The sequence below is a fragment of the Lithobates pipiens genome, unplaced genomic scaffold (genome assembly GCF_037356315.1).
Source record: "Lithobates pipiens isolate NorthernLeopardFrog02 unplaced genomic scaffold, aLitPip1_a1.2 Scaffold_8, whole genome shotgun sequence".
Classification (NCBI taxonomy): domain Eukaryota; kingdom Metazoa; phylum Chordata; class Amphibia; order Anura; family Ranidae; genus Lithobates; species Lithobates pipiens.
Genome location: NW_027507903.1, coordinates 95505869 through 95528592, shown reverse-complemented (window position 1 = coordinate 95528592; position 22724 = coordinate 95505869). Strand labels below are relative to the sequence as shown.

The 22724-nt window shown below is 43.9% G+C and overlaps 1 protein-coding gene across 6 annotated transcripts in view; it reads right to left on the bottom strand.

The window, feature by feature from the left end:
* The window catches only part of FAN1 (FANCD2 and FANCI associated nuclease 1), a 58602-nt gene that overhangs the window by 18533 nt on the left and 17345 nt on the right, over positions 1–22724 (bottom strand). For all 6 annotated transcript variants that reach the window (XR_013270427.1, XM_077470361.1, XM_077470363.1 and 3 more), the window contains 7 exons: positions 22182–22383; positions 20286–20519; positions 18540–18671; positions 16203–16311; positions 15713–15832; positions 12466–12630; positions 6246–6411 (listed from right to left, as the gene is read on the bottom strand). Coding sequence is in view for 5 of the 6 variants with exons in the window: in XM_077470361.1 (XP_077326487.1) it covers positions 6246–6411; positions 12466–12630; positions 15713–15832; positions 16203–16311; positions 18540–18671; positions 20286–20519; positions 22182–22383 (1128 nt within the window). In the remaining variant the exon portion in view is untranslated. The remainder of the gene's footprint in view (positions 1–6245; positions 6412–12465; positions 12631–15712; positions 15833–16202; positions 16312–18539; positions 18672–20285; positions 20520–22181; positions 22384–22724) is intronic.

The following is a 22724-nucleotide window of genomic DNA, read 5'->3' as shown; positions in this document are numbered from 1 at the left end:
GAAAAGAGACCACTTCCGTACCGGCTCACGCCAACATACATCGGAACTTTGAAGAGGGATATCGTTGTTATGACAGCAGCTAGCTACCATAACCCCGTTATCCTCTTCTTCACTGAGTGGTCCAGTTTCAGATAAAAGGGTCTCTGCGGCGAATTTGCCGCAAGGTCACTTTTAAAAATCGGCTGCGGGAAAGGGACCCCCCCCCTCCCTCCTAAGCCCTCTGCCGCTTACTGGAGCTGTCGGTAGTGGTGGAGGCGATTGGGTCCTCTTCCCTGGCTTGGTATGGAGAAGAGTGAGGGGAAGATGCCCCACCCATCTCCATACCACTGCAGGGAGCGGAAGCCACATCAAAACGTAATTTCCACCCATAGCTCTTAAAGCAACATTTTTTAAATGACATTTATTTATTTCAATTTTTTATTGCATTTTAGTGTAAATATGAGATCCAGGGTCAAAGAGGTCCTGTCATACTTTTTTTCTATTACAAGGGATGTTTATGTTCCTTGTACTAGCAATAAAAGTGAAACTATTTTTTTTTTTTTTTAAAGAACAGTGTAAAAATAAAAAATGGTAAAATAAATAAGAAAGAAACATTTTTTTTTTAAAGCACCCTGTCAAGCTTGCGTGCATAAGCAACCGCATATGAAAACGGTGTATCAAACCACACGTGAGGCATCGCCAGGATCGGTAGAGCGAGAGAAATAATTCTAGCCTTACACCTCCACTGTAACTCAAAACATGCAACCTGCAGAATTTTTTAAACATCGCCTATGGAAATTTTTAAGGGTAAAAGTTTGTTGCAATTTTTAAGCGTGACATGTTGGGTATCAATTTACTCGACATAACATCATCTTTCACAATATATAAAATAATAATAATAATAATTAGCCTAACTTTACTGTTGTTTTACTTTTTAACCACTTCAGCTCCGGACCAATAAACACCTTAAGGACCAGAGGTCTTTTTGCAATTTCGCACTGCGCTGCTTTAACTGGTAATTGCGCGGTCATGCAATATTGCACCCAAACGAAATTTGCGTCCTTTTCTTCCCACAAATAGAGCTTTCTTTTGATGGTATTTGATTGCCTCTGCGATTTTTTTTTTTTTGCGATATAAATGGAAAAAGAGCGAAAATTTTGAAAAAAATATATATTTTCTTCTTTTTGTTATAAGAAAAATCGAATAAACTAAATTTTAGTCATACATTGCGAACAAAATTTATTCAGCCACATGTCTTTAGTAAAAAAAATGTCAATAAGCGTATATTTTTTGGTTTGCGCAAAAGTTATAGCGTCTACAAACTAGAGTACATTTTCTGGAATTTACACAGCTTTTAATTTATGACTGCCTATCTCATTTCTTGAGGTGCTAAAATGGCAGGGCAGTACAAATCCCCCCCAAATGACCCCATTTTGGAAAGTAGACACCCCAAGGAAATTGCTGATGGGTATGTTGAGCCCATTGAATATTTATTTTTTTTGTCCTTAGGGATTGAATAATGACAAAAAAAAAATAATATATATTTTTTTACAAAAAGTTGTCACTAAATGATATATTGCTCACACATGCCATGGTTATATGTGGAATTGCACCCCAAAATATATTCCGCTACTTCTCCCGAGTATGGGGATACCACATGTGTGGGACTTTTTGGGAGTCTAGTCGCGCACGGCACCCCGAAAACCAATCACCACCTTCAGGATTTCTAAGGGTGCAAATTTTTGATTTAACGCCTCACTACCTATCACATTTTCGAAGGGCATAAAATGCCAAAATAGCACAAAACCCCCCAAAATGACCCCATTTTGGAAAGTAGACACCCCAAGCTATTTACTGAGAGGCATGTTGAGTCCATGGAATATTTTATATTTTGCCATAAGTTGCGGGAATATTACAAACTTTTTTTTTTTTGCACCAAGTTGTCACTAAATGATATATTGCTCACACATGCTATGGGCATATGTGAAATGACACCCCAAAATACATTCTGCTGCTTCTCCTGAGTACGGGGATACCACATGTGTGGGACTTTTTGGGAGTCTAGTCGCGCACGGCACCCCGAAAACCAATCACCACCTTCAGGATTTCTAAGGGTGCAAATTTTTGATTTAACTCCTCACTACCTATCACAGTTTCGAAGGCCATAAAATGCCAAAATAGCACAAAACCCCCCCAAATGTACCCATTTTGGAAAGTAGACACCCCAAGCTATTTACTGAGAGGCATGTTGAGTCCATGGAATATTTTATATTTTGCCAAAAGTTGCGGGAATATTACAAACTTTTTTTTTTTTTGCACAAAGTTGTCACTAAATGATATATTGCTCACACATGCTATGGGCAGAAGTCAAATTACACCCCAAAATAAATTCTGCTGCTTCTCCCGAGTACGGGGATACCACATGTGGGGGACTTTTTGGGAGCCTAGCCACGTACGGGACCCCGAAAACCAAGCACTGCCTTCCGGATTTAAATATAAAATGCTACCAAAAAACCTGTTAGCGATGGCAGGGATCAGGCCTGACTCTGCAATCGCTGCAGTTATGTGTTTAGTGTTTTGTAAGTGACAGTGATCGATCGATACTGCACTTGGGTGGGCTGGGCAGAGGGGCAAAACGCAGGTGCTAGCAGGTATCTGGGCTGATCCCGCTAACAATGCGTTTTTTTGGAACCCTAAACTGCTGGGGACGCTAGTACAGATCTGATCAGATCAGATATTGATCTGTTCAGATTCTATAGCACTACGGGAGGAGTATGCTTTGCGTGTGGGTGTTAGCAGTACTGGCACTAACCTAGCGCTGCCTGGGGCGACGCAGACCCTGACCCTAAAACCTAATTGATATCACCCGCCGGGTGATCAGGGGGTTAAACCTTTATTGGGTAATAAATGGTGGGTGCCCTGATGCTATAAAAAACAAACTAACCAGAGTCACCCGTAACACTTATACGGTGATCAGTGGTGAAAGGGTTAACTAGGGGCAATCAGGGGGTTCAAATTTTTATTAGGTAGTATATGGGGGTCCCTGGCGCTATATAAAAACCTGACGGGGAACCTAAATAACTAACTGGCTAACCAGCGTCACCAGTGACACTTATACTGTGATCGCTGGTGAAAGGGGGTGAAAGGGTTAACTAGCAGCAATCAGGGGGTTAAAACCATTATTGGGTAGTATATCGGGGTACCTAGCGCTATAAAAACCTGGCGGTGAACCTAAAAAAATAACTAGCTACCTAGCGACACTAGCGACACTGATGCAGCGATCAGAAAAATTATCGCTTAGTGACACTGGCAAAAGGGGGTGAAAGGGTTAACTAGCGGAAATCAGGGGGTTAAAACCATTATTGGGTAGTATATCGGGGTACCTAGCGCTATAAAAACCTGGCGGTGAACCTAAAAAAATAACTAGCTACCTAGCGACTGTAGCGACACTAATGCAGCGATCAGAAAAACGATCGCTTAGTGACACTGGCAAAAGGGGTGAAAGGGTTAACTAGCGGAAATCAGGGGGTTAAAACCATTATTGGGTAGTATATCGGGGTACCTAGCGATATAAAAACCTGGCGGTGAACCTAAAAAAATAACTAGCTACCTAGCGACACTAGCGACACTGATGCAGCGATCAGAAAAATGATCGCTTAGTTACACTGGCAAAAGGGGGTGAAAGGGTTAACTAGCGGCAATCAGGGGGTTAAAACCATTATTGGGTAGTATATCGGGGTACCTAGCGCTATAAAAACCTGGCGGTGAACCTAAAAAAATAACTAGCTACCTAGCGACTGTAGCGACACTAATGCAGCGATCAGAAAAACGATCGCTTAGTGACACTGGCAAAAGGGGGTGAAAGGGTTAACTAGCGGCAATCAGGGGGTTAAAACCATTATTGGGTAGTATATCGGGGTACCTAGCGATATAAAAACCTGGCGGTGAACCTAAAAAAATAACTAGCTACCTAGCGACACATGCAGCGATCAGAAAAATGATCGCTTAGTGACACTGGCAAAAGGGGGTGAAAGGGTTAACTCTAGGGGCAATCAGGGGGTTAAATCTTTATTGGGGGGTGATAGGGGGCTACCCTGGACCTAACACTAACTGTCCTGACAGTTTTTACTGTCACAACTGACACTGAATGCATTGATCAGTAAAGAAATGATCAATGCAATCAGTGACACTGTGACTGGGGGGGGAGGGGGGGCGGGGGGGCGATCGGGGGGGGGGGGGATCGGGGGGGGTTTGTGTGCCTGTGTGTACCTACATGTCAGTGTAGTGTTGGTGCACACTTACTATTAGTCTTCTCCTCGTAGTCCGGTCAAAAAGACCGCCCCGAGGAGAATGACATCACTTCCTCCTTCCTGTGTAAACAATACACAGTGGGAGGAAGCTTCTCATTGGCCAGGAGCGATCCAGAGGGGGTGGCCGAAAACCAACGGCCATCCCCTCATCACGGAGCGCTCCTGGAGCGAACCGGACCGTCGTATCCAACGGGAGGGGGTCCGATCGGACCCCCCACCCGCTGGAAGGCAGGCACGTACATCTACGCGATTGTGCCTGCCTGTGCCATTGTGTTGACGTACATTGGCAATACGGCGGTCCTGAAGTGGTTAATTTTAAAAAAAAGTGTACTTTTTTCCAAAAAAAGTGCGCTTGTAAGACCGCTGCGCAAATATGACAAGAAAGTATTGCAATAACCGCCATTATACTCCATTATACTCTAGAGCAGGGGTAGGGAACCTTGGCTCTCCATCTGTTTTGAAACTACAAATCCCATCATGCTTCTGCCTCTAGGAGTCATGCCTGTGATTGTTAAGGTCTTGCAATGTCTCATGGGACTTGTAGTTTCAAAACAGCTGGAAAGCCGAGGTTCCCTACCCCTGCTCTAGAGTGTTAGAACCTCCAAACATTATATATATTTTTTTCTAAGTAATTTTATAGCAAAAAAAAATGTTTTTAACGTGTAAACGCTAAATCTCAGAAAGGGGCTTGGTCCTTAAGTGTTTAAATCACCAAATACGGAAAGCCTTCACATTAAAGTGGTTGTAAACCCTTACAAACCACTTTGACCTACAGGTAAGCCTAGATTAAGGCTTACCTGTAGGTCCAAGAAATATCTCCCAAACCTATACGGTTTAGGAGATATTTGCCCGAAGACGGGCACCACTGTCTACGGCGCATGCGCCGTAGACAGTGGCGCGCAAGCGCACTGAGCGTGGCATCCTCGATAACGAAGATGCCACGCAATGCCGCACGTCTCGGCTCCCGTGCGCATGCGTGGGAGTGACGTCATCGCGGCTTCGCCGAATGACAGCGACGGAGCTGCGAGACCCGCCGAGAAGATGGATGCGGCGGACTACAGGGGACAGCGGTGACTTCGCTGGCTCCTGTGTCAGGTTAGTGACACATAATGGGCTACTATGCGATAAGTAGTAGTCCATTATGCTTTACCTTTGCAGGGAATGAAAGAGGAAGTAAACTCATCAGGGTTTACTTCCTCTTTAAGAGCTGTGAATATTTGGATTAGACTCCCTCAAGAGGTGGTTCTGGCCAACTCAGTAGATTGTTTTAAGAAAGGCCTGGATTCTTTCCTAAATGCACATAATATAAAACTGGACACTAATACTTATATAGGTAAAGTTGATCCAGGGAATTTACGATTGCCTCGTGGAGGATCAGGAAGGAATTCATTCCCCCGCTGTAGCAAATTGGATCATACTTTATTGGTGTTTTTTTGCCTTCCTCTGGAACAACTGTGGGTATTCGATAGTGTACATGGAGGTTTTCTATTTAAGTGTGTTGGTTTTCTTTTGTTGGTTGAACTGGATGAACTTTTTCCTTTTTTCAACCAGATTAACTATGTAACACAGGATAAAACTTGGATGAACACAGAGAAAGCAGTGACTTCACAGATCTATTAGAACCAGTACTGCACTTTCCACATGGAGTAACAACCTGACAGCAGTTGCTGAGCACCAATGGCGCTATGAGACATATGACAACCCTCAAGGAGTTACAAGCATCTGTGGCTGAGATTCAAGACTATGCATACAACCACTGTTCCCTGGGTGCTTCACCAGTCACAGGTTTATGGGAAAGTGGCAAAAATAAAGCCACGGATAGCTAAAACTTATATTACATCTTGCCTGCAGTTTGATCCAGGGGTCTGAAGGCAGGACCCGAATGAGAAAGCCATGAGGATAATCACTGTGCCACCACCCTATCCACTATTGCCTACAAACTAGTTGATAACATACCTTGATCATAGCCGAGTTCTCGATAATGGGCCAATGCCAATTCTTCTACGGAACACATGACTGTAGAGAGTGCAATATCCTCACCCACCTCCTCTGCAACATTCTCCATTAGAAAGACCGATTTTCCCATGCCTGTCTGTGGGTACATCTTGCCTTTTATGGTAACCTGTTAATTGTAAAATAATTCATCAGCATTACAAAGCACTAGATCAGTGTGTGCCCCAGAACTAATAAAAAGGAAAGAAGAGAAAAAAAAAAAGAGCCCTGTTTATGCCCACTTCCATTTTTCTTGGCTTGAATGAATTCGTGCTACATGCGGGGAGAAAAGCTGATTGGACACGGGCGTCATGTGATCATTAGGGCCAATCACAGAGCCCTCCTGCCATCGGAAATGCGCCGTGTCCGGGTGGCATGAGCACATCGGGATCGCGCCGCTGCGCGGGCACATGCGCAATCCCCCTCCTGAATGTCCGCCCAGGAGAGAGCGCCCACCCGGCCATTTATACACATTGGCCTGTGCGAAGTGGTTAAAAACATTGTGTGCCACAAACTTGGGTACCCTAAATTATCTACGGGTGTTGCTTTAACCAGTTGCCGACCGCCGCACGCCGATGTACGTCGGTACAATGGCACGGGCAGGCATAAGGACATACATGTACGTCCCTTGCCTCCCGCGGGTCGGGGGCCCGATCGGGCCCCCGCCCGGTGCCTGCGGCGGTCGGTATTCGTACGGGAGCGATCCCGGACGAGGGGACGGCCATTCATTCATGGCCACCCCCTCGCGATCGCTCCCGACGAATAGAAATCCCCGGTGACATCACTTCCTCTCCTGTAATGTAAACACAGGAGAGGAAGTGATGTATTCTCTCCTCCGTGTCGGTATTTTTCGTTCCGACACGGAGGAGAGCGGATCAGTAAGTTGCACCAACACTCTACACACACAGTAGAACATGCCAGGCACACTCACACCCCCCCTTTACCCCCCGATCACCCCCCCAATTACCCCTGCCCCCCAGTCACAGTGACACCAATGTCATTTTTTTTTTTTTTTTTTTTGCATTGGTGTCATTTGTGACTGTAATAACTGTTAGGGCAGTTAGAGTTAGCCCCCTTTAGTTCTAATGTACCCCCCTAACCCCCCCAATAAAGGTTTAACCCCGTGATCACCCCCCGTCGCCAGTGTCACTAAGGCTGGGTTCACATTGCAGCGGTTTATGAGAACGAATGTGATTCGCACCGCACTGCAGTGCAAATCACATCCGATCTCTGTGCGATTCGAGTTCAGCCATTCGCCGCACCCGCCGCACCCGCCACACCCGCCGCACCCGCCGCAAATTCGCACGGGACCCTTTTTTTGGCCCGCAGCAGAATCGGATCGCATGGGTGTTCACACCATGCGATCCGAGTTTGCAGATCGCACTGCGATATGCGAACTGATCTGGGGGTGTCAGTAACATTTCACTGACACTCCCAGCAGTTCGCATAGGGCAGTGTGAACTGCCGCCGGGAGGCATGCGATGCGGGAACCCGCCGCGGATTCGCGGCGTTTCCGCATCGCTCCAGTGTGAACCCAGCCTAATAAGCGATCATTTTTCTGATCGCCGTATTAGTGTCACAGGTGACGCTAGTTAGGCAGGTAGGTATTTAGGTTCGCCGCAGCTTTTTATAGCGCCAGGGACCCCCATATACTACCGCATAAAGCCCCCTGATTGCCCCCTAGTTAACCCTTTCACCAGTGATCACCATATAACTGTTACAGGTGACGCTGGTTGGTTAGTTATTTTTTTATAGTTTCAGGGCACCCGCCATTTATTACCTAATAAAGGTTTAACCCCCTGATCACCCGGCGGGTGTCATTTGTGACTAATAACTGTTAGGGCAGTTAGGGTTAGCCCCCTTTAGTTCTAAGGTACCCCCCTAACCCCCCCAATAAAGGTTTAACCCCGTGATCACCCCCCGTCGCCAGTGTCACTAAGGCTGGGTTCACATTGCAGCGGTTTATGAGAACGGATGTGATTCGCACCGCACTGCAGTGCAAATCACATCCGATCTCTGTGCGATTCGAGTTCAGCCATTCGCCGCACCCGCCGCAAATTCGCACGGGACCCTTTTTTTGGCCCGCAGCAGAATCGGATCGCATGGGTGTTCACACCATGCGATCCGAGTTTGCAGATCGCACTGCGATATGCGAACTGATCTGGGGGTGTCAGTAACATTTCACTGACACTCCCAGCAGTTCGCATAGGGCAGTGTGAACTGCCGCCGGGAGGCATGCGATGCGGGAACCCGCCGCGCATTCGTGGCGTTCCCGCATCGCTCCAGTGTGAACCCAGCCTAATAAGCGATCGTTTTTCTGATCGCTGTATTAGTGTCACAGGTGACGCTAGTTAGGCAGGTAGGTATTTAGGTTCGCTGCAGCTTTTTATAGCGCCAGGGACCCCCATATACTACCGCATAAAGCCCCCTAATTGCCCCCTAGTTAACCCTTTCACCAGTGATCACCATATAACTGTTACAGGTGACGCTGGTTGGTTAGTTATTTTTTTATAGTTTCAGGGCACCCGCCATTTATTACCTAGTCTCACTAGTGTACCCCTAAATTTAGGGGTGTCTACTTTCCAAAATGGGGTCATTTGGGGGGGGTTTGTGCCATCTTGGCATTTTATGGCCTTCAAAACTGTAACGCCCTTAGAAAGCCTGAAGGCGGTGCTTGGTTTTCGGGGCCCCGTACGCGGCTAGGCTCCCAAAAAGTCCCACATATGTGGTATCCCCATACTCAGGAGAAGCAGCAGAATTTATTTTTGGGTGTCATTTCACATATGCCCATGGCATGCGTGAGCAATATATCATTTAGTGACAACTTTGTGTGAAAAAAAAAAAAAAAAAAAAAAGTTTGTAATTTTCCCGCAACTTGTGGCAAAATATAAAATATTCCATGGACTCAACATGCCTCTCAGCAAATAGCTTGGGGTGTCTACTTTCTAAAATGGGGTCATTTGTGGGGGTTTTGTGCCATCTTGGCATTTTATGGCCTTCAAAACTGTAATAGGTAGTGAGAAGTGAACTCAAAAATTTACGCCCTTAGAAAGCCTGAAGGCGGTGCTTGGTTTTCGGGGCCCCGTACGCGGCTAGGCTCCCAAAAAGTCCCACATATGTGGTATCCCCGTACTCAGGAGAAGCAGCAGAATTTATTTTGGGGTGTCATTTCACATACGCCCATAGCATGTGTGAGCAATATATCATTTAGTGACAACTTTGTGTAAAAAAAAAAAAAAATTTTTTTTTTTGTCATTATTCAATCGCTTGAGGCAAAAAAATAAAATATTCAATGGGCTCAACATGCCTCTTATCAATTTCCTTAGGGGGTCTACTTTCCAAAATGGGGTCATTTGGGGGGGTTTTGTACTGCCCTGCCATTTTAGCACCTCAAGAAATGAGATAGGCAGTCGTAAACTAAAAGCTGCGTAAATTCCAGAAAACGTACCTTAGTTTGTAGATGTGACAACTTTTGCGCAAACCAATAAATATACAATTATTGACTTTTTTTTTACCAAAGACATGTGGCTGAATACATTTTGGCCTAAATGTATGACTAAAATTGAGTTTATTGGATTTTTCTAATAACAAAAAGTAGAAAATATCATTTTTTTTCAAAATTTGCGGTCTTTTTACGTTTATATCGCAAAAAATAAAAATCGCAGAGGCAATCAAATACCATCAAAAGAAAGCTCTATTTGTGGGAAGAAAAGGACGCAAATTTTGTTTGGGTACAACATTGCATGACCGCGCAATTACCAGTTAAAGCAGCGCAGTGCCAAAGTGTAAAAAGACCTCTGGTCATTTACCAGCAAAATGGTCCGGTCTGAAAGTGGTTAAACTTTTCACTGCCCGAGCCATTTTTGCGGTTTTTGCACACGCTTAAAAAATAAATTTTCAAGATGTAAAACCCCCAAACATTATATATTTTCTGAAAGCAGACACCCTAGAGCAGGGGTGTCAAACTGTCGGTCCTCCAGCTATTGTGGAAGTAAAAGTCCCATCATGCCTCTGCCTGTGGGAGTCATGGTTGAAACTGTCAGCCTTGCAAAGCCTCATGAGACTTGTAGTTCGGCAACAGTTGGAGAGCCGCCAGTTTGACACCTGTGCCCTAGAGAATAAAATAGTAGCGATTACAATTTTTTACGTCACACGATATTACAGCAAAGGTCTAAGAATGCAAAATTTCTGTGAAAAACACACTAAAGCAAATTTTAGGACACACAAGCGTAATAAAATTACCCACATTTTTATAAAATATAAAAGATGAGGTTGCGCTGAGTAAATAGATGCTCAGCATGCTAGAGGTGCAACGGAACATCACCGATCAGTGACAGGAGTTTTGCATTTTACACGTATTTATAACAGTAAAGTCAGTTTATATAGTGAAATACAGGACTTACAACTCTGACTTTACTGTTATAAATATGCGTAAAATGCAAAACTCCGGCAGGTGTAACAACATGTCTGCTTTCCCCATTCTTAGTGTATCCATAGTGTGGACGAGTGTGGGGTGTAGCAAGATGGAGGCGAAGGAAGGTCACTTCCGTAGCAAACTGCGATGAATATGTCGTTACACCAGCTTCTATTCTGGTCAGGCAAGACTAAACATTAGTCTTCCTATACTGTATACAGTGGGGAGATGTCTGTGGATATTACAGTGAGTGGAGGGAGATGTCTATTACCGTGGGGGAGATTGTGGATATTACCGTGGGGGAGATTGTGGATATTACCGTGGGGGAGATTGTGGATATTACAGTGGGGGAGATTGTGGATATTACAGTGGGGGAGATTGTGGATATTACAGTGGGGGAGATTGTGGATATTACAGTGGGGGAGATTGTGGATATTACAGGGGGGAGATTGTGGATATTACAGTGGGGAGATATTTTTTTTTGCTGATTCGAAAAATGATCCGATCCGCGACTCTGATCCGAGGAACGATCCGAACTGAGTTTTTTGATCCACTGCACCCCTACAGCATGCCAAACCTTAAATTTGTGTGCGCCCGTGAATTGGCGACAAACTTCAGTACCCTGTATTTGCGATGCTTCAAAAGCCCCCTATAGGGATCAGTTTAGTTTTATAGAGTAGGTCTTGTGCTAGAAGTATTGCTCTCACTCGGGTGTGCATTTCGATATGCAATGTGTGTCGCAATCATTGTTTTCACACGTAGGCATCCCTGATGCATGCGTTTACATCCCTACCTGTGAATATATGTGGGAGTGGAGGGAGGGATTTATGTGCTTGGGGGTAACAAAAATTATTTTTAGGACAGGTTCTCTTCATTGAGCTATGCAGGGTCTAAAAGACCCTGCGTGTCTCCTTTGGACTCCTCTGAGTGTTTTGCAATGCACATCACATAGCAAAACATTCCTTCCCAGCTCAGCTATCGGGTGTCAGCACTGCCGCCTAAATGCTCTCATCTGATAAGCAGTAGCCTGCCTGTCAGTTTCAAACACAATCCCAGTGGCTGCAACCACCAGATTGCATACGATACCCCCTGCTGTCAGGTCCGTACGGACCTGACAGCAAAAGGTTTAAAAGCCCTTACAGGTCATCATTTTAGAGTTAACCATGAATGAAAGCCCAAGGTTACACACCCAGTAACATGTCTACTTAAAAAATGTTATTGTTTATTTTTCAATGTTTGGGACGTCTGTTTGTTACCTATCTGATTGTAACTCTGGCATACTCTGAAATGCAGTTTGTATTTTGCCTTTTCTTTGATGAAAAATAAAAACTTTTATGGAAAAAAAAAAAAAGAAAGCCCAAGTATTACTGCTCTCACTCCAGCATGCATGGTGACATGTAACGTGTAGCGCAATCAATATTTTTGCATGTAGGTTCATGTACTGTGCATGTGCATGTACACTCGCCATGGGGTTGTGGATGCACAGATTGCTTCGAACTGACAGCCAACACACAGCAGCTGAGGGTGTGTGTGTGTGTGTGTGTGTGTGTGTGCGTGTGTGTGTGTTTGTGTGTGTAAGTAGACCACCCCCCGGCTGCTGTCGATATATGACATACTTTGGTGGCAACAAAAGGGTTAAACCCTGTGTTCTAAACAATACATTATAAGGAACCCTCAATAACTGTGGTGACACTTGCATATCATATTTCCCTCTATTAATCGAGCACAAATCAATGTGCGATAAAAAAAAAAGTGAGTGGGTAATCTCACATGAGGGACATCTTCCACAATGATCTCTGGTAGACTGTTTAGCATCTTGTGGAACTTCTTGCAGCTTGGAGACTCTCTCATTCTTACAGCCCGTTGGTAGAGAGCGAGCTGATGACCGGTACGTATGTATGGATCTGACAAGCCCTCCAGGATAAAGGTGATTGCCTGGGAAAACAGCACAGAGGTAACAATCATTTGTGTTTTTGTTTCGTTATTTTCATTGTTACAAAGCTCATAGGTTACATGTAACAATTATTTTGGGTAAATTGTAGAGATGCAATACTAAATACCAACCCACTGTATTTGCACCTAACCAGTAGACAGCCTACTACATGGAGCCATCACACCACCAATCAGATGTCTGAACAGCACTGCTGACCACCTCTGTGATTACTACCCCCCATCCAATCGCGGTTTTAATGTGTTCAATACAGTGTGCCTGTCTTTAGAGCTATAATATTTTGTCAACGCTTATGTAAATGTAGATTGGTCTTGCATGCAGGATTTACTTTGAGCAGAGGTGTATATTCTAGGCAGTATACAACTTTCACAGACAGATCTGCACAGAAGTTAAACTCCAGAAGCCAAAGTAAGTTACCATAGGGTCATTAAATCTTTCACCAAGGGAATAAGCACATGCACGGACACCAGTTTTGTGCAGTAAATTAAAGGACAACCCAAGAGCAACAATGCACAGTTTTTAACTCAAGAAAAAGATACAAAATTACTAGCAGGGGTGGCAGTAAGCATGCACTCAAAAATCCATGAAATGTTCACAGTTTGCCTTTGAGGAGCCAAGCATCATACACACATACTATTCTAGTCTGCTAGGAAAAATGTCTAAAATTGAAACGATAAACACAGTGTAAACGTGTCCAAAGGGGTGTTTCCACAAGAGAACACTCCATACCACACCACACATCCACAGTTCAGATGAGTAAAGTCTTGGACAGGAAACAACATGTGGACCTTCACAGGGACCATGGAGAAAAATAGTCCTTCAAAAGCAAAAAATAACTTAACCTTGAAAAAGGGGCAGGACCCAATAAAATGCATTGCCTAGAAACCTTCCAATGCTAGAATGTGCATGCTGTGTCTTGCCGCTGAGCTGCGAAGATGCTGCTTTTCTTACATTTTTCTTATGGGATAACCCCAGTAATGACAGAAATGTGGGCTGCTTAACTACTTGAGCTCTGGAAGGTTTTACCCCTTCAGGACAAGAGCATTTGTTGCTATTCAGCACTCTATTTTAACTGACAAGTGTGCAGTCTTACAACACTATAAGTAAACAAAATTTATACAAATTTCTTTCACACAAATAGAGCTTTCTTTTGGTAGTATTTGGTCACCTGTTGGTTTTTTATTTTTTGTGAATAAACGGAAAAAAAAAAAAAAAAGCATGGGTTACCCCCCCCCCCCAATCCACACCAGGCCCTTCGGGTCTGGTATGGATATTAAGGGGAACTCCATGCCAATTTTGCCCTCCCTCCCCCCCAATGGGAATGGTACATTGTACATTGTACCCCTACCCATTCTCCCAAAAAAAAAAAAAAGTGTAAAAAAATATGAAAAACAGGAGACAGTTTTTGAGAATTCCTTTAAGGACAATGTCCATCCATCTTCACGGCGCCCGACTGTCCCGAAAAATAGAGAGAAAAAAAAAATTCCGCCTTGATGGGAGGTGTCCCACCGACCGCTGTCTCTTGGCTTTAACAGCTGTTATATAGACAAGGGCTGGGCCACCCGGTGACGCAAATGGGTGACCCAACCCCTCTGATGTCACGTGATGTCAGGAGGGGCCTAGGTCACCTAGTTACATCACCGGCTGGCGCCACTCTCGCCTATATAACAGCTGTTACCGCGAAAAGACAGCATTCGGCAGGATGCCTCCCATCAAGGTGGAGCTTTTTAAAAATGTATTTATTTTTATTTTTTCAGGTCTGGGCGCCGCGATTGAAGATGGGTGGACATCGCGGGATACTTTTATTTTCTTTTTTTTAGTAAAGGAATTGTCAAAAACTGTCTCCTGGTGTTTTTACTTTGACATGTTTTTTTGGTGAATGGGTAGGGGAACATTCATATGGGGGGGGGCAGGATCGTAGGCCCCTGTCTTGTTAAAAGGGGGCTTCCAGATTCCGATAAGCCCCCTGCCCGCAAGACCCCCACAACCACCAGGCAAGGATTGTGGGGATGAGGCCATTGTCCCCATCAACATGGAGACATGGTGCTTGGGGGGGGGGGGCCCCAAAGCATCTTCCCCATGTTGAGGACAAGTGGCCTGGTATGGTTCAGGAGGAGGGGGTGCTCGCTCGTTCCCCCCCCCTTTCCTGGCCTGCCATGGCTGCTTGCTCAGATATGGGTCTGGTATGGATTTTGGGGGGATCCCCATGCCATTTTTTAAAACAACTTTGGCACGGGGCTATTGGCTGTTCAGTGAACGCCCGATGTTCAAATCAAGCTTATGTTCGACTCCAACATCGAGCTCATCCCTAGTGTATATACTAGAATTTATGCAGCTATAGCACTATACTAGTATTGGTGGTGATCACCAACTTATAGTGTGGCAGGCAATCTGGCTGGCTGGGAGGTATACTGACATCAATAGTGACACCAATACAGTGATCAGTGCTAATACTGTCACTGTACTAATGATGCTAACTGAAAAGGGGTTACCATCTAGGGGCAAGGGTTAACTGTGTGCCTAGCAACATGTGTAATATGTGCTGCTTTTACTTTACTATGAGTCTGTTTGTTTTAAGAAACAGACAGATGGATGTTTACAATACATAGAGTTCTGTGTTTTTGTAAACACAGAACTCCGATTGCGATTGCCACGCCGATCAACTGACTTCAGACAAAATCATTGGCTGTAATCAGCTGCCAAACTTGTGCTGTGTCCAACCACAGAATGGGTTGGCAGGGGTGCGCCCCCCAAACCAGAAGAAAGCATGTGACGTACAGGTATGTTGCCCAGCCCGGAGCTGCCACCCACTCACAGTACAACTATTGTGGGCAGACAGCAAGCGGTTATGTTGCCAATGCCTATTGCAAATGCAAGTTGCTTGGTTGTCATTTTGATGCAACTGCTTCAGTTCTGCAGGTCAGGCTTCTTTCCAAGTTAGTACATCACTAAGTACTCAAGTCAACAGCAGTCAGACAACTAGAATTTTCAATGACTGCCACCGTATTTCTCTCAGTGCAACTTGTCATTAATATCAATACAGGAAAACAAATCAAGTACACTTACTTTCTGCGTTTGCTTCAAATGTTGGTGTAAATTTAGAACCAGTCGATCCCACCACCGCCCTCTGCTGTCTGGACAATATACACTTTGAGACAATAGTACTTGTAGTAAATCCACGGCTTCCTGCAATATTAAAGCCACTTTGCATCACAAGGTATTACTTTAACTCTCAGTATCAAAAAAACAGCCAGTGGAATGAAGGTGATTTTACATATACAAAAAGAAAATTATTTGACTGGTGTGATCTCAATTGTATTTTTTATGCACTTGGTCTTAACAAATGCAACATCATAAGCTAAAATATAACCACAATAAAGCTGATGTGACGGCAGTCTCTGTTTTTAATACTTTTAATTACTCAGTAGAAATGTTAACAAAATGATTATTAAAGTGATGTTAAAATTATGATGGTTTGAAAAGATTTTCTGGGCATAAAGCACACAGCTAATATCGTCATATATAGCAATATAGAAAAACCTCACAAGAAATATACCTGATAGAGATGCAATCTCTGTAAGATTTCTACACCTCGACATAGGATCCTTGTGTATACCCAGCCCACAGTAAAACAACGCAGGTATAATGGCAGCTCTGCGTGGTACCTGTACAATGGACACCATGATAAATACCTGCACACTGGAAAATATTTTATATACAGATCAGTTGTATGGCCTTTCCAGAGCACAGCAGTTCTGTTATTAAAAAGAAATACACTCAAACCATATGTTACAATTTCACATAACATATTGACACAATTCAAGAATGAGCATTTCTTAAAGTAAACGCTGGAAATCCATGAATTATATGAATTGGTATACCACTGATGATAACGTGTATTATTACTGGTACACACGGTCGGGCATTCCGACTACAAAATCCGTCGGATTTTTTCCGACGGATTTTGGCCCAAACTTGTCTTGCATACATGGTCGCACAAAGTTGTTGGAAAATCCGATCGTTCTGAACGCGGTGACGTACAAAACATACGACAGGACTATAAAGAGGCCAGTAGCCAACAGCTTTCGTCTCATAATTCATTATGAGCATGCGTGGCAGTTTGTCCGTCGACATTGTCTACACATGATCGGAATTTAAAATGATCGGATTTTGTTGTCGGAAAATTTTAGATCCTGCTCTCAAACTTTGTGTGTCGGAAATTCAGACGGAAAAAGTCAGATGGAGCCCACACACGATTGGATTTACCGCCAACAAGATCCGATCGCACATTTTCCGTCGGAAAGTCCGACCGTGTGTACAGGGCATAACAGGGTACATCAACCTACTGCTTCAGAACAAATAGAGAGGCCTAGTCTTACATATTTAGATTTCTTTTGTTCAGCTCCCATGGACGGAGATAAATCACTCCATTCCTCCCTACAACGTTAAAGGATTAATTCACCTTTGCAAATAAAAAATAAATAAATAAATGTAAATTTTTTGCATGTAAAAATCAGCAGACTGCGGGTGTAATGTGATGGTCCTGCAGACTGTCTGTGTATCTGTCTGGTCATACCTCCGATACACTGATAGAAAGAGAGAATGGACTACCACAGCGCTCAACGCTGCCATGGTAGTTCATTGAGAACTACAAGCTGACAGCTGCTAAGGCTGTCGGACCTTGTAGTTTTCACATTTACAGAACAATCAATGGATGACCCAGGCGGAGGCCCTCATGGACACGTTTGTTGCAGATTTTGAAGATCCCCCCTTCTGTGTGTTGTATTGAGCCCCATCACATGCAGCTGTTTGAATGTTGAACAGTAACCGCCTTGGGCTGGATGCAGTCACTGTTTGGGGACAATTTTACGACCGGTTCCTTCAATGTTTCATTTGAAGTCTGTCAAGCCACATGGTCCTGACAGGGCTACTCGCAGCTCAAATTAATTAAGCATCATCTGAAATTTCAGCTGTATTCAAAAACGCTGATCTTGACATTTTGAATACTTTTGGGGCCTTATAGACCCCCAATCTCTCCATAAAGAGTACCCGTCACTGCCTATTACTGTCACAAGGGATGTTTACATTCCTTGTGACAGCAAGAACGGTGATAAAAAAAAAGAAAAAAAGAAGTAGGGTACATTCTTTATTTTTATTTTTTTTAAATGTACAAAATATCGGCCTGAGAGGTGGCCGAAATATCGGTATTGTATCGGCACCAGAAAAAAAACATATCCATCGATCCCTAGTGTAGACTTCTGGGAAAATCGGTGAGCTAATCACACAAGCAGGAAATTATGTTTCTGGGGAGAATTCTGTGTACAGAACACCTCCAGGTAGCCATATTGCATTGCATTTTTGGAAAATTACAGAGGTTGTAGATTGAAAAGGAAAGGTAATTTTTAATAACATTCAATTACAATATGACTTGTGTCGCAATTGTGTACACTATATTATTATTTTACCCCTAAGAAAGTGGAGTTGCCTTTAAGCAGCCCATAAATTAGTCTTTTTCTGGTTGAATAAAAAAAAAATGACTTGATTTCTCTATCCATACACTAAATGTGGATGGAGGAATCCTCCTCACTGAGCCTTTGTATTCTGACAGCTGGGAGACTTCCTTGCCGTCAGCATATCAAAATACACTTATCAGCGCTGTTGACTATAACCTGTGGTGCTGATTAAGTTGTAAAAATCTGACGGGCTGGTTGTACAGGAGTCAAACGATAGATCGTCTGCTGCACAACCAGCATGCACATATGTGGATTGACTGGTTCCATGCTGAACCAGACAAATTTTTATTCATGAATGGCTACAGTTGCACATATATAAGCCATACAAGAGCTGACACAGTGGGGCACAACATTTAGACTAATTAGAACAGATACTATACCCCAATGTTGGGTCATTCTTCAGCTGATCCCAGACCTCCTTGGCATTCTGATACAATACTTGTGCTTCTTTCCATTTACCATTAGTCATTGTAACTACAATGTCCACCAACTTGTGCATTGCAGATTCATACCTAGAGAAAGCCAGAATGATCTGATAAAGAAAAACCTCACACACACACACACACACACACACACACATACAAAATCAAATATTCTTTTTTGTTCCATCTATACATGATGGAAACTGCTGCAATTTCTGCTGTCCACCAATATAATATTTCCATGGAATTTACAGAATATAAAACTAAAGTTATAATAAAAAAAGGGAGAATTGTTAGCATGACATACTGTATATTAGGGGTGCACCGAATGGGTTACCAAAAATGAAAAATACACTAGGCCGAAAACCGAAAAACTGTTTTTAAAAAATATTTTTATACAGGAGATGGTCAGAGACTGGGGACATGGTACAGGAGATGGTCAGAGACTGCAGTTCCTATGGACGTTAGTAGATAATGGCTGATCGGCCCTCTCACCTGACCCAACGATACCCCCCCCCCCAGGACAAACTACATTAGTACAGACCCCCCCAGGACAAACCCCTCTCCATTAGTAAAGCCCCCCCCAGGACAAACCCCCCCTCCATTAGTAAAGACCCCCTCAGGACAAACCCACCCTCCATTAGTACAGACCCCCCCAGGACAAACCAATCCCCCTCCATTAGTACAGACCCCCCCAGGACAAACCCCCCCAGCCCCCTCCATTGGTACAGACCCCCCCCCAGGACAACCCCACCTCCATTAGTACAGACCCCCCCCAGGACAACCCCCCCCCCCCCATTACGGTACATAAAAACAGATGGGAGAACAGATCGCAGCAGGCAGCAGTTAAGACAGGGAGGAAGAGGACACATGTCACTGCAGGGACGGATCGCCCCCCCCCCCCTCAGCGACATCACTGCACGGCTGGTCTCTCTCCACACCGAGACAACTGCTCCGATCTCCGGCTGCTTCGCTCTCCTCCTCTGACAGAAGGAGCGACAGGCTTGGGAAACACAGCGGCGGCGGCGACCAGCAGGGAGAGCCGCCTGTCGACACAGACAAGGAGAGGAGGAGGATGGAGGGAAGTACTCTGGCGTTTCAGTGCCTCCACCTCTGTGGCGCCCGGGTGAACTGCACCCGCCTAGGATTGGCCCTGACGACACTTCCGTAATGGGCGGCACCAGGAACGGGGCCCCTGTCCAGGCCCCGCCCCATTTTCAGCGCCATTATCTGCATAATTTCTCTTTCTGAAAATTGTCGAAAAGGCCATTTTCGGCCGATATGTTTCGGCGGATGAAATTTCGGTGCATCCCTACCATATATGCATTCAGTTTTATTCAGCTATGTTCAACTTTAACTCCAAAATGTTTGACTATATTTGCTTATTTTCTTAGAAGCGCCATTGTAAATGTTTCTCTACAAAACACAACCAGATATCCTAAACTGCGACAGCCATACAAAGCCAAATAATGGTGTTGCATTTCCCCTATGAATTCTTTTTAATAAAGGATAAACCGATAATGAAAATCCAGCTACTAGAGAGTTAGGATGGAGGCACACATTATTGCTCAGAAATTTCACTGTAATCTACTAAAAATTTATTTGGCGGGTAAGCTATTCTAAAGGTGTCCATAAAACATGGATTTTGCATATCTCTTTCATGATATTTTATTACAGTAAATTCAAATCTTTTTTTCTCAGTACCTAATGAGATCTTCTCGGTCCTGGAATATGTTCATACTCCTCTGCACGGTGTACTTTGGGAATGTCATGCGGCCCATGTTTACCATTAAGACTATGGAAAGCAGGCTCTGACCCCCACTAGCAGCTTCTTCTACTTCCATAGATTGTGTCAAGGAAAACAAGAGGAGGACTCGGGAAAATACAGCCCTAGGGGCTCTGCAAACTCGGACTGCTCGGCCAGCACTGTCCTTGGCTCTGGAAACACAAGACAACAATTGAAACAATAAAAATAAATATAAAAAGTACATTATAATGAACCATTCCAGATAGATTTGTATCTCCATGTCTTGCACTGAAAACAATTCATTTACAGAAAATATTTTATGCTGCAAATTTTTTTTCTATTCTTGCTTAAAACTGTAATGGCTGCACGTAATAAACTATTCTGCGTTTTCTCCCTCTAGCAGTTACCTGTATTACAGATCGAATCAGCAATCATGGCATCAGTTCAACTACCTATAGATTGTATTGTGTTTTAGTAATTAGTCTTAGGCTATTCACACCGGCATTACAAAATGCGTCATGCAGCAATCACTGCTGGTAATCAACGGTTTGCTACAAGTAGCTGCAGCCACCAGCAATCTGTCATGAAAGTAATATTAAACCTTGTTTTTTTTGTATTAAAATAATAAAGGTAATACTTATCTGCTCTGTGCAATGGTTTTGCACAGAGCAGCTCTGATCCTCCTCTTCTTGGGTCCTCCACCAGCGTTCCTGGCTCCTCCCCTTCTCGGGTTCCCCATCGGTGCTCCTCCTCTTTGCTGAGTACCCCCCTTCGAAAGCTGCTTTCTATGAGGGCACTAGTGTGGGGTCCTTCCAGGGCCTCTGCCTGCACCTATTGACACACCCAGGGAGGCTTGGCCCTGTCCACCGCTCCCTCGTCACAGAATTTGATTGACAGCAGCAGGAGTTAATGCCCATGAAGAAGGGAGAGAGCAGCGAGAGCTGCTGCTCTTGTGCACATCGTTGAATCTTCTGGCATAGAAGGTTTTTTACCTTAATGCATAGAATGCATTAGAATGGTATTAAAGATTCGTCTTTGTAAAAAAAAAAAAAAAAATAACAAACATGTTATACTTACCTGCTCTGTGTAGTGTTTTTTGCAAAGAGCAGCCTGGATCCTCCTCAGCTCGGGTCCCCTGTCAGCGCTCCTGGCAACTCCCCTTTGACCAGTGCCCCCAATAGCAAACTGCTTTCTATGGAGGAACTGGTGCGTGCTCGCTCCCACGCCCTGTGTCCATAAGACACAGAGCTGCGGCTCAGCCCGGCCCCCTCCTCATTGGCTTACTGGCTGTGATTGACAGCAGTGGGAGCCAATAGCTCTCAGCCAATGGAGAGAGGGAGTCTCGGGATAGCCGAGGCTCTCATGGACATCACTGGATTGACAGGGGGCTCATGTGAATATTAGGGGGGCTGAGGGGGGGGGGGAAGTGCACACAGAAGGGTTTTTTTACTTTCATGCATTAAATGTATGAAGGTAAAAAAAAACGTTCAGCTTTTACAACCACTTTAAAGTGTACCCGATCAGTGGGCACAGCTAGCCAATCACAGGTTAAAAAACAAACAAAAAAAAACCCAGCATCAGGAATCAGCAGATTCCATTCATAGGATTCCAGCCTCCAAGCATAAACTCTCTGAGGGTCAGCGTGCAAGTGTATTTTACATGCATTTGTCATAAAATCACATTTGCACAAACTTATCTCAAACTAACTTCAGCTGATCTTAAAAGTTGGAAGCCCCTTTAATCCCAATAAATTAATCAATGTTTATGAATGCTTCAACAAAAATAGCAGTAATATGGCCTTAATATTTTTGCTGTTTATTACGAAAATTACATAAACTCATATGTGAAATTACTTTTTAAGGATGGCTGCAGCAATGCCAGACTGTTTTTTACCCATGCCGAATATGGAACGTTGTTTGGAAAGTTTCATAAACTCCTCCACCAGCTGTTGCTTTGGAGCATTGGGGTTTTTCAAGTGATATGATTTTGCTAGATTTTTTAGTTCTGGGGCAGATAGAAGATCCAAGGCTTCAGTAAGGTCCTCCAACTCACAGTCTAATAAAATAAATAAAAAACAAAATAATATTTTTATAATAAAAGATAACTATATTTATACATAAGAAAAATAGGTAAAAAATAAATAAATACCTAGGCCTCATTCACACCATACATGCAGAAAAGCTGATGGAAACTGACACGAGTTTACATCAGTTTTCAGGTGTGTTTTAGTGAGTTTTATATACGCTGCAGATTCCTGTGCAGAAAAAATCTGCATGTGATACCAGTGTTGAGGTCTGAAGAGGACACATTCTATTGACGCATGAGATTTTTAATGCTTGAAACAGCATGATTGTAATCCTGTTGGGTTAGCAGACCTTCTGTAAAAACAGCTGCTG